The following is a 12,035-nucleotide window of genomic DNA, read 5'->3' on the forward strand; positions in this document are numbered from 1 at the left end:
GAGGAGGAGGAGGAGGAGGAGGAGGAGGAGGAGAGTTGTTCCTTTGTTCACACTGGTCCTCAGTTTCTGGGAAGCTATAAGCCTGCCTCGTTGTTGTTCTCAGTTCCACGGCAGCTAGAGATTTTTTTTTTCCTTCACTTTTCTGCTTTTCTTTCATGGGCAGCATGTTCCAACAGTTGGATTTTATTGCTACTCTGACGTCTCCTGTTTCTTTTAGACTCTTAATCAGCTTAATACAGCCGTCCGTCCCTCTGTGTTCATGGGGGGCTGATTCCAGGACCCCTCACCCCCTGTGGATATCAAACTCATGGGTGCTCAAGTCCCTTCTGTAACAAGGTGTGGTAGCCACACATAGCCTACAGACCTCCTGCTGCATATTTCAAACATCTCTTGATTACTTATAGTACCTGATGCAATATAAATGCTGTGTAGATAGTTGTTATACTATTTTGTTTAGGGAATAATGACAAGGAGAGAAAAGTCTATATATGTTCTTTTTAAAATATTTTTGATCTGTCGTTGGTGAGTCTGTGGATATGGCACTTGCAGATAGAGAGGGTCATGTGTATTTTATTTTGAAAAAGTATAAATGTCCCATCCATCAGACCCAGACATGAAAAGAACACAGTAGTTATTTAATAACACAAATAGTTCTTTTTCCCTGGCTTCTCCCAGTGATTAACGCAGTAGCAGAGCGCGCCCGCAGGTTTTCACCAAAGGAGGACCCGCTTCTTTGCCGATCCCTCTGGGTGGAGCTTTGGGGTAGAGTCCTCCAGAGGTTGCTCTGCTGGGTGTCCTGGTTAGATGTGACTTCACGCTCCTCCCTGGCCACGCACATGAGTTGATTCCTGGCTGTTCTCCTCCTCCCCAGAGGCATCAAATAAGAAGAGAAATGCCTCATGGTGGGTTTTTGTGAGGAATGATTTTATGAAATCTATGAAGAAGTTTGCTCTGACAGCCCCGTTGCTGTACCGCGGTTGGCTGTGTTGAACACAGTGGTAGCCTTGAGCCGCCCCAGAGTGCTGGCGTGCATAAGTGTTCTTCGAAGGATCATTTGCTCAGGATTGGAGTAAAAATGGAAGTTTACCTGGATTTCCCAGACTAGTCTCTTTCAGGCAGAAAATGAGAGTGGCCAAACATTTCACGTGTTAACTGCTTTCATGAAGCCCAGGATCCTCCCTTAGCCTAATGTGTTCCCTGTACTGCACAGTGGTGGCTTTTCCAACATTTTTTTTTTTTTTTTTGGTACTGGGAATTGAACTTGGGCACTCAACCTCTGAGCCACATCCCAGCCCTACTTTGTATTTTATTTAGAGACAGGGTCTCACTGAGTTGCTTAGTGCCTCACTTTTGCTGTGGCTGCCTTTGAACTCGCCATCCTCCTACCTCAGCCTCCTGAGCCGCTGAGATTACAGGCGTGCACCACCATGCCTGGCTGCCTTCCCAACTTTTTTGGTCTCAAAAACATTACTGGGACTACTAGGCTGTCTTCCCCTCGCCCGAGGACTAAGATTCATCATCTCCATACAGTTCAAAGTTTCTGTAACCTCATTTTGGGGTCATGCAGCTCCATGTCCTTGCCCTGCCTGTCTTTGGATGTTAAGCAGGGACAGCGACACTCCTGCGCATACCTAGCCAGGTGCTTTTTGCGTCATCAGGGGAAAAGCCTTGTTACAAACAGGGACACATGGCAATGGGCAGCTTTGGGTGCAGGAGGTAGGCTGGGCAGGCCCGAAGCTGATCCTCTTTTGAGCATTTAAAACGGTGTGAGATGGAAGATTGAACAGATAGTGTTCCACGGTTGTCCAGGTCAATCTCGTTAGCACTGGGGTAATGCATCAGTTGTCTCCCAGCCTGCACTGCGGGCGGTCAAAACAGCAGAAGCAGCATGAAGTCTCAGGAAAATGCTTTTTCTTTTCCTTCACTTCATTCCAGACCCTTTCAGCATCCCTGACCCAGCCCTGGGGACACCTGGTTCTTTTGTCAGTCCTCACAACTGGGATCTGGAGTGTGTGTGAAGAAAGAGGTGGGGATGGGAGGATAGGAAAGGAAATAGGCAGCAGCCGGCCCGTGGTGGTGCACTGTAACCCCAGTGGCTCAGGAGGCTGAGGCAGGAGGATCACGAGTTCAATGCCAGCCTCAGCAATTTAGTGAGGATCTAAGTAACTTAGCAAGACCCTGTCTCTAAATAGCTGGGGATGTGGCTCAGTGGTTAAACGCCCCTGGGTTCAATTCCTGGAACCAAACCCCAAATCAAACCCAAAAAATGCAGCAGGACGATAGAAGGGATCTCTCCTGGGACTCAGCAGAGGCCAGAGGACCACGGAAGCCTGGCTCCAAAGTGAGCTGTGGGAAACCACCACGAGGACGCAGTGGGTGTCCTGCCCCCGGGGAACTGGCCTACTGTGAGGAAGAAAGGCAGGTGGAGGTTGTGGGGAGCTTTTGTATTCTTTATTAAGAGAAGGAACAAGAAACCTTGGATCATTTTCTAGCACTGAAAATATAAAATCACTGATTGAAACAATGTGAATGAAAGGACTTGGTTACTATGGAGTGACCGGTGGGTCATGGGACTTGCAGTTTTCATCTCAGTCCAGGGAACAGGTTAAAGCATCAGGAGAAGAAAACAGAGCTGCCTCTGTGAGGGGTCTCACAGCACTTCTTGTTTTAAAGGCTGGTGACATGTGGTGTGAGTGTGGATAAGGGCTACATAGAGGGTAAAGCAGATCCAGCTTCCTCCCTACACCAGGCTGCGGGCACCACAGCACTGACATTTCTCTATCTGCAACAGGAATATTCCAGATATGAAGTTGAATAGACATGAAATTCTTTAGATCTCTAAAGTGCTCCTGAAATGACCCATGTGGACCATTGTGATCGTGTGAAGTCGGTCTGTGGTTACTTTAAAATGAGAGGGTCTCATCATTTTGGTCTTGCAGCGAGAAGTCCAAACCTTCCTCGTCATCATGGCATTGATTTCTGTGCCGTGGATGCTTCTGATAAAGCCGTTCATTCTCAGAGCCAACCATCGGAGGGCCCAGGTAAGGGCTGGGTTCACTCACCCACTGTGGTTGCAGTGTGGCTTCTTGGAAGTGGAAGTCTAGGGTTGAGAGAGAAGCCTGGGGTTCTGTGGCCTGAGGGATGTGGGTGTTGTCCAGGGACATGCTTCCTTCAGGAGAGACACACCTGGGCCCTCTTTGTCCCCTGCCTTCTAATCCTTTTATTTCCAAACACGTTAAATCTTTGTTCCCGAAAACTTTGCTCACGGAGTAGGTGTGTTATCTAGCGGTAATTAATGTTTTTAAGATACTGAACTTTGTTGTCTTAATAGTTGAACACAGGAGAAATTTACTATAGTTTTACTTTTGAAATGAATAGTAACCTGGGCATGGTGGTACATGCCTGTAATCCCAGAGACTCAGGAGGCTGAGGCAGGAGGATTGCAAGTTTAAGGTCCATCTCAGCAATTTAGCAAGGTCCTAAGCAATTTAGGGAGACCCTGTCTCAAATTTTTAAAAGGCTGGGAATGTAGCTCAGAGGTAGAGCACCCTGGATTCAATCCCTGCTACAAATATATAGAAAGATTTTACCACATTCTGTTGCAGATTGTGTCAGGTAACTAGAATAGTAAGGAAATTCAAAAAAGTCAGTCTTATTAATTGGTGATTTTCCTTCTGTGCCAAATACCATTTCTGCCTACTTCCTCCTTTTGTCTAAATGGCTCCTGAGCTTCAGATTTACCCAGGGAATGAAAAAGATTAATATCCACCTGAAGCAAATAGGATTTAGGAAGATTAACCCTTCCCAGGGGACATCAGAGTCTAGCTCTGACACACTTGTGCTGTTTGAGATTATTCTCTGCTTTCTCCATTAGAGTAAAGGCTCAAGTGGAATGTGCTAAGATCACATTGCCCCAAGTGGCTGTAGATATATTCATATTAAATCCTACTTTTCTAAAATCTGTGTTGGATATTGACCTCAAATATAATTCATGAGGGCTATGGATAGAGAGAAAGACTGAGAAAAGAACACTTGTTTGTTATTTGGTTAATTGGGAAGAGACTAAGGTGGTGAAGGGAGGTTGCATGATATATAAATTCAGAGTTCCACGCTGATCATCCAAGTTCTTATGAGGATTTATTTATCAAACTAGGAGGCCAAACATATTTTATTTAAGAGTTTGTTGGTTTGACCCAACAATTGTAACCCAAAGTTACAATTGGTCTATCGGGTGTGTTTTAACAGTAGGAAGGTTCTTTTGCACACAAATCACTTTTCTGTAAAGACTGTGCACAGTGTGGCTATGGAGGAAATCACATGCTCTGGCTTCAGGTGGTCTGAAGCCCAGTTGAAACCAGGCCCAGTTGAAAGGTGATTATACCTAGATTTTACTTTCCCTTGACTTTTTCCTTTCTTTTTAAAAAAGTATATTTGTGTTGGAAACTTATAAATATTTACACAAATGGCATATGGACTTTCAATTTTACCCCTGCCCAGACCCCTGCACATATTAGTTGCAGAAAGAAGTAAAGACATTTTAAAGCCTAATTTGCAATACTCCTTCTATGAAATTGTCCCGGAACAACTTTGGATGTGGGACATTCAGCTCCATAGTAACTTGAAAGGACTACAGGTTGAGCATCCCTAATCTGAAAATTCAAAACTCAAATTGGTGCAGGATTGGAAATCCTTGAGCTCCAACATGACATCATAAGCAAAAAAGCCTACACCTGACATCACACTGTGGATCTCTGCCAAAATGCAGGTGCTCTGAAGATACCAATAAGTTACCTTCAGGCTACTTAAATCAGGTGTATTTAAAACACAAATGAACTTTGCATCTAGACTTGAATCCCATCTTTGAAATATTTCATTATATAATGCAAATATTCCAAAATCTGGAAAAATCAAAATCTGACTACTAACTACTTCCAGTTCTTCTTTTTTTTTAAATTTTATTTTAGTTGTAGTTGGACACAATACCATTATTTTATTTTTATGTGGTGCTGAGGATCGAACCCAGCACCCCACACATACTAGGCGAGCACTCTACTGCTGAGCCACAACCCCAGCCCTGAACTACTTCCAGTTCTAAGCATTTTAGATACATCTATATTGCCTTTCAACTTCAAGGTGCTACCAGGCCCAGTTGAAAGGTGATTATACTTAGACTTTACTTTCCCTTGACTTTTTCCTTTCTTTTTAAAAAAGTATATTTGTGTTGGAAAAACGTATTACTATCTCTTAAGTTTGCCCATAGAAAACTAGCTGTTTGAGTCACAGACTATGTCAAAGTTACAATTGATCTATCGGGTGTGTTTGTTTTAACAGTAGGAAGCTTCTTTTGCACACAAATCGCTTTTCTGTAAAGACTGTGCACAGTGTGGCTATGGAGGAAATCACATTCTCTGGCTTCGGACGGCCTGGGTTTGATACTGATTCTCACTGACTAGCATTACTAACGGTGTGATCTTGGGTACCTTTCTTAACCTTTCTGTGCTAGTTTGCTTCTTTGTGAAATAGGGTGATAATTATGCTTATATGAAATCCTTTTGGAGGGTTAGCAGGATAATACAGAGTTTAGATCAGTATCAGATACACAGCTGACTTTCAACGGGAGCCTTTATTTTATGCAGTACTGTTATGATTCTAAGGGTGTGTTTAGAACTCTCTTTGTTTCCTTGCTTGCTGATAGCTGCAGTCATTAATGATACAAGAAAATGCCACAGAGGACATTGAAGGTGGCAACTCCAGTCCTGCTGGCCAGAAGACTTCTGCGGGTGCCCAGGAGGCTCAGGACGAGGAGGAGGAGGTATCTTAGAAGGCTTCCCATTTTGACAGATTATGGGAATGTGATCTTGTCCTAACAGTCACTGGGGTGTGGGCACTGACCCTGGACACAGGCACTGAGCTAGGAGGCTCTGGGACCCTGCTGGCCTCAGCTCTGTTGCCCCTGAGTCTTGGAAGGTCCCAGGGAAGGAGGACTATCTGAGAGGATCAGAGCAGCTGTTTACCAACCCATCTGGGGGTATTTTAGGATTCTGGCCAAGTACTGCCCTGTCTGAAAGAGTGGGGGGTCTAGTGGAACAGAAGGGCCTACCTGGTGCTGAGGTCCCCTGGGAGTCCACCACATTTACTCTCCTCTGTCCCATCAGTGCCCCTCAAGGACAGCAGAGCCCTTTCTAGCCTCAGATACTGAAGTCTGAAGTGGATTATTGATTCGCATTGTCTTCTCCTATATAATCATACATGGCGGCCACAGCCTCCTTGTTCTGCCTCCTCTCTGCCCACCTCGACTCTGGTCACTTGTCTCTATCCTTATCTGCCTCCACATGAGTCTGTGCACTGTGTTGTTCTCATCCCTCCTGCCCTGTCCCTGTGGGATGCTGTCCACATTTCCTCAGATGAGTCCCAACTGCAGTTTTCACTTGGAGCTCCTTCCCATGAGGCCAGAGGTGCCATAAATGGCTCCATTTGTGGTGGTGATTACTTTAAAAATTACTTAAACAAATGGATGGTCAGTTAGAATGAATAAAAAAAGGATGGTGGGAAATCTCCCCCACAAGGTTCCGGAGACGGAGAGTAACCCATGACAGTGGTTTTGGTGTCACTCCCTCTGTCCGATGTGGTGGAGTGTTTTGGAAGCCAACCCACCCAAGTCCCAGCCTGCCCAGGACAACCTCCCTCACCTGTTCTCCTCCAGCCCTCAGTGTATTCCCAGGCAGCTTCCTCCTGCCACCTCCTCTTCCTCTTGCCACCTCCTCACTGGCTGTCCTGGTTTGGTCCTCCTTAGCCTCTCACGGGCTCCTTAGCCTGGGTTCATCAGGCTTGGTCTCCCTCCCTTGGCCCTCCTTCCCTTTTAAGCACCTCCCCTACCAGGAGTTGGCCAGATTCAGCTAAGAGCACAATCCTTCCGACTCGGACTCATACCCGCCACGAGATGAGGGTCACCAGAAGCACCCTCTCCTCAGACCAAGATAGGTGAACCCCTGAGACTCTTCCAGGTTCAGCACTTTATAGAACAACTCACAGACTCAGGAGGCTGCTGCACATGACAGTAAATTTTGTTGTAGCAAAAGGATGCAAATCCGAGCCAGGCAGAGGCAGAGACGCGCAGTGCGGGATCTAGGGATGGGAGATTCCAACGGTGAAGCTTCTGTGCCCGAGGGACGCCTTCCTCTCCCGGCACTGATGTGTGACAACATGCACAGGGAGGACTGCCAGCCCGGGCACCTCCCTGGGGACTTCAGTGCCCAGGGTTCTCCTGGGGTTTCATTATGTGGACATAACCCCAGAGGGCTGCTGTCCTATCTCCCTCCGGACCCTGAAGATCGGCCCAGCCCTCTAGTCACATGGCTGGGCTCTCTGGTGTCCATCAGGCACCCACCGTGAGTAGCAGACGCTCCACTAGTGAGATGCGGGTTTAGAGGGGCCCTCCCAGGAGCCAGGCCCAAGCCAGGCCCACTCCGTTATCTTGACTCTACCCGCTCCATCCCTGCCCAGCCCTGCGCCTTTGGTTCCACAGAGCGGTTTCCATGGCTGAGTGGAGGGGCATTGCTTTTTTGGGTTCTCTCTATTACTTGGGACATGGTTGACTGTGGCCCCGTTTCTTTTATTCCTCATCCCTGAAAGAAGATGTTTCTGGAGGCTGAGAGCACCTCCTTCTGTGACCTGTCCCTTGTTGAGTTTCTTGCTCCTCCATGGATGTCCCGAGTGTCTGTCCCTAGCGGGGCTTCTTCTGCTGAGTTCCAGTTCCACCTTTCCCGCGTGCTGAACCATTCTCCCATTTGGCCGCTGTCGTCAGAAGCTCGGCCCACACGAGGGTCAGCTGCTTACCTCCTCCTTGCTCTCTCCATCGCTGAGGTGCTGTTCTTCTGGTCACCAGAGCTCCATGGCCTCAGAGCACTGTAGGGCCCTGGCCCCACCTGGATGGGAGGGACAGTGTCCCACTCCCATGTTTGCTGTGTGTCCCGGTTGCTGCTTCTCTATCCTGGGCTGTGCTGGCTGCCAGCACCTTCTCCCTGCTGGGCTGTGGGCAACTTGAGGCGAGGTCAGGGCCTGGACTGTTTTCCCCACGTGTCAGTGTGATGGAAGGCAAACGAGCCACTGTGGCTTCCTGCCACCCTCTCACCTCGGGTCTGAGGGACTGAGCCAATCACCACATCGGTGTTTTTGCCCACAGGCCGCTCTTCTCCAGTCCTCGAAGCTGCCAGCTCACCTCCCCCAGGTGTCTGCTCACCTCACTGACTCCAGGCCGACTTCTCAACTCTCCCCAGAGCTTGGCCTTCCAAAAACTTCAACCACCAGGCACTGTCTTTGGGTTCTTCACCTAAACAAACTTCCATTTTCAGCCACATTGATCCTTCTTTTAGTTTCTCCGCGATCACTGGGAAACGTCACCACACGCTTACCCTACCTTACTTTGTCCTAGCTTTCCTCATAAAATATTTATTTCCCTGAGTTAGCCTGAAGTGTCTCAACAGCAGAGCACACACCTTGTTCATCCGAACCTCGTTTGCAACACCTTTCATGGGCAAGGGGAATGGAGAGGCTGGACAATAGGCACCAAGACACAGAGAGAAGACATGAGCTGTAGTGCTCCACAGCAGGGACAGTGACTGCAGTCCACAGGAGCCTGTTACCCATTTTATGCAGAACTCAAAGAGAGGAGCTCGAAGGCTCCAAAGATGCAGGACTGGTCAGCAGGCAGAAATGCTCATTACCCTCCCTCACTCAGCACATGTTGTATACATGTGTTGAGATATCAGACTGCCTGTCTTGCAATAATTGCATATGTACAATTATCAAATCAATCACAAATTCAAAAAGTGAAAAATAAGATTTTTTAAGGTTGTTGATATGAAAAAATAAAAGAAGAAAGTACTTCATAAAATTTTTAAAAATTCTCTTTCAGTTCAACTTTGGAGACATCTTCGTCCACCAGGCCATCCACACCATCGAGTACTGCCTGGGCTGCATCTCCAACACGGCCTCGTACCTCCGGCTCTGGGCCCTCAGCTTGGCTCATGCACGTGAGTCAATCTCCCCTGGGAGCTTCATGCAGCATACTCGAAGGCAGAAGTGCCTTCCCTGAGTCACTTGTGGTGTGTTTGCCAGAGGAATGCTCTTTTATTATATTTTACCATGTACTTATGATTCCCTAATCAATTTAGTGTAGTTTTCCACATTTTGAGTTTACATGAGTAGAATCCTGACTTGGTCAGCTTGGGCTGCCATGACAAAATGCCATAGACTGGGAACTTAAGCAATGGAGAATTATTTTCTCACAGCTCAGGAGGCTGGAAGTCCAAGAAGAGGGTGCCCACATGGTCGGGTTCTGGTGAGGGCTCATTTCCTAGCTTGCAGATGGCCACCTTCTTGGTATGTCCTCCAAGGAGGGGAGAAAGAGAGTAAGAGCAAACTCCTTGCTGTCTCTTCTTATAAGGTCACTAATCTCATCATGGAAACACTTTTCACAATCTCTTTGAGCCCTCATCACCTCCCAAAGACCTGTCTCAAATACCATCACATTGCAGGTTGGGGCTTCAACCTATGAATCTGGGGAAAGATATAAATATTCAGTTTCTAACAAGTCATGCTATGTGCATTCTGTGTGTGTTTGTGTGTATAAATCATATGACTTGGATCCATTCATTTTCCTGCCAATAACTCTAGTTTTCTTACTTCCACTGGTGACTCATATGCCACCATGTATTTCTCTGGTTTCCTCTTGAGGGTAACCCCGCTGCTGTGAACGAAACTGCAGACAATCTTTTACAGGTACCCTAGGGCACATGTGCATGAGTTCTCCATCTGAGTGGAGTTGCAGATTTACCATGATTGCATAGAAATAATCTGTGTTTACAAGATAGACCCCATGGTTGAGAATGTGTCTCTTGTATCTTGCAGAACTCTCTGAAGTGCTCTGGACCATGGTGATGAAGACTGGCCTTCACCAGGAAGGCTGGGGAGGACTCATCGGGGCCTTCATCATCTTTGCCGTGTTTGCTGTTCTGACAGTAGCCATCCTTCTCATCATGGAGGGCCTCTCGGCTTTCCTGCATGCCCTGCGGCTGCATTGGTAAGGACAGTCTTCCTGTAGAAGCTCAGGGTGGTGTAGGGAAAGAGGGCAGGCTGACAGTTTCATATTCCCACCTGCTGCATGATTTTAGTGACTTGCGTACCTTTTTGCAACCTTAGTTGAGTTGTCTGCTGGGATAATATTAAATGATGACATAAGACACATTTCCATATATACTGGCTGCCCTATAATAAATGTTACTTTTCGTTCACTCCTCTTTTAAATATTAAACGCACATTTAAAATAAGTGACTTGTCCAAGCACAGATGAGATGACAGGTCTGACTTGGGTTCCTAGACTGTGTGCCGTGTCAATCTGGATGTTTGCTGTGGCTGCCGAAGATGGGAGTTATAACCATAGAACAAGCTACTCGATGCCAAAGTGGTACCGCAGTGAGGAAGGTGCTCACAGGAAGCCCTGGGTGTTTACAAAATGTCCCCAGAGACTATCGGTGGACACTAAGCTGAGGATGCCATGCATGCCCTCAAACCACCCACACTGTCCTCAGCTTACACTGGTCTTTTCTATCCCCCTCTATGGTAGCTGATCACAAGAAAAGTTCTTATGCTTCTGCAATCAGTAGAGAGAATGCCCTGCCTCCATAGCCACGTCATTTCCCTCCATGCCACTGGGAACGTGAACTCTGAACATCACAAAACACAAATGATGGTCTGTGGTATTCACTCTGTAAGTTATAGACGTACAGACCTGTTTCTCCCACAATAGCACAGGCCCCACAATCGGGAGTCAGATGGCAACAGAGGCCATGCGTGACCTCAGGAACAGCGAGGGCGTCTTTGCTTGTGATGGAGGCAGAGTCAACATGGGAAGAGCTGCCAGTGTTGTGGTCCCTGAGGCCTGGAGGAAGTGAGGTGGGGGGTGGTGGTCAAGAGAAGGGCTTAAAAACCACCAGGATTCCCATGGCAGCCATCAGCCGGGGAGACTCCCCAGCAGGCCTCTCTGAATGTGTACTTGATTTTCTTCCTGCTGCGTGCTGACCTCCAGCTTCTTATTTAATCCCCCTTTTTCTCATCCTTCCTCCCAACAACAGGGTGGAGTTCCAGAACAAGTTCTATGTCGGGGCTGGGTACAAGTTTTCTCCGTTCTCCTTTAAGCACATCCTGGACGGGACAGCTGAGGAGTAGGCTTTGCCTTTACCGCCTGCACCCGTGTCTGTGCCAATAAAGAAGTTCCGTCCTGTCTTTGATGTCAACCCATGCAAAGCCCTCAATGGAATGATTGTTCTCTGCCAGCCGGAAGCGTGGAGCTATGTGTTTTTTGGTCATAAGCCTGGGGATTCCATGTGACTTAACCACATCACAGAGGAGCTCCTCTCGAAAATCATTTTGACTTCACGTGGGGTTGTAATTATCGAATAATAAAACGATTGGGAAATGAGTGGGGATGCTATACAGATATCTTCTTGCAAAATTTAAAGTATTATATTCCCCAAAACAAATATATGGGCCATTACTTTTTCTTAAGATGTCTTTATTTGGAATTACCGTGTAACAATAGCATTGACAATTATAGGCCAACACTGAACAATGGAGTCGCACAGCTAGTCCCAGAGAAGGATCATGTTCATTTTTCTCCCTCATTTCCCTCTTCCTCAAACACCTTTTACCCTTGTTTAAGGCTTAGCATTACAAGCTTAGGAATTTTCTCATGAATTTTCAGATGAGGAAGAACAGGTAATGTTCTCTCTCTGGGCGGGGCAGGGGGAGGTTGTCCCCAGGAGTCACTCTGCATTGCTAAATCCTGTGAAATGAAGCGTGACAATGTGGCACTGCTCATGGGCGCCATTTACCACAGGTGCACGTTCTGCTGGAGTAGCTGCAGAAAGATGGATATGCTCTGGAAACTTCTAGAAAGTGTGTACCAGGAGGGAGACATTGTTACACAGTCCCCCATTGCTCTTCAGTTCTGTGGTCACCTGGACCATCAGAACCCC

At 47.1% G+C, this 12,035-nt stretch overlaps 1 protein-coding gene across 7 annotated transcripts in view; it reads left to right on the forward strand.

Moving 5' to 3' along the window:
• Nucleotides 1–11,479, forward strand: part of Atp6v0a4 (ATPase H+ transporting V0 subunit a4) — a 68,011-nt gene extending 56,532 nt beyond the window's left edge. For all 7 annotated transcript variants that reach the window (XM_015493788.2, XM_048786859.1, XM_048786862.1 and 4 more), the window contains 5 exons: nucleotides 2,940–3,041; nucleotides 5,696–5,812; nucleotides 8,915–9,032; nucleotides 9,910–10,081; nucleotides 11,133–11,479. In XM_015493788.2, coding sequence (XP_015349274.1) covers nucleotides 2,940–3,041; nucleotides 5,696–5,812; nucleotides 8,915–9,032; nucleotides 9,910–10,081; nucleotides 11,133–11,226 — 603 coding nt within the window. In that variant the 3' untranslated portion in view covers nucleotides 11,227–11,479. The remainder of the gene's footprint in view (nucleotides 1–2,939; nucleotides 3,042–5,695; nucleotides 5,813–8,914; nucleotides 9,033–9,909; nucleotides 10,082–11,132) is intronic.
• Nucleotides 11,480–12,035: the final 556 nt, after the last annotated feature.

Source organism: Marmota marmota, unplaced genomic scaffold, assembly GCF_001458135.2.
Source record: "Marmota marmota marmota unplaced genomic scaffold, marMar, whole genome shotgun sequence".
Classification (NCBI taxonomy): domain Eukaryota; kingdom Metazoa; phylum Chordata; class Mammalia; order Rodentia; family Sciuridae; genus Marmota; species Marmota marmota.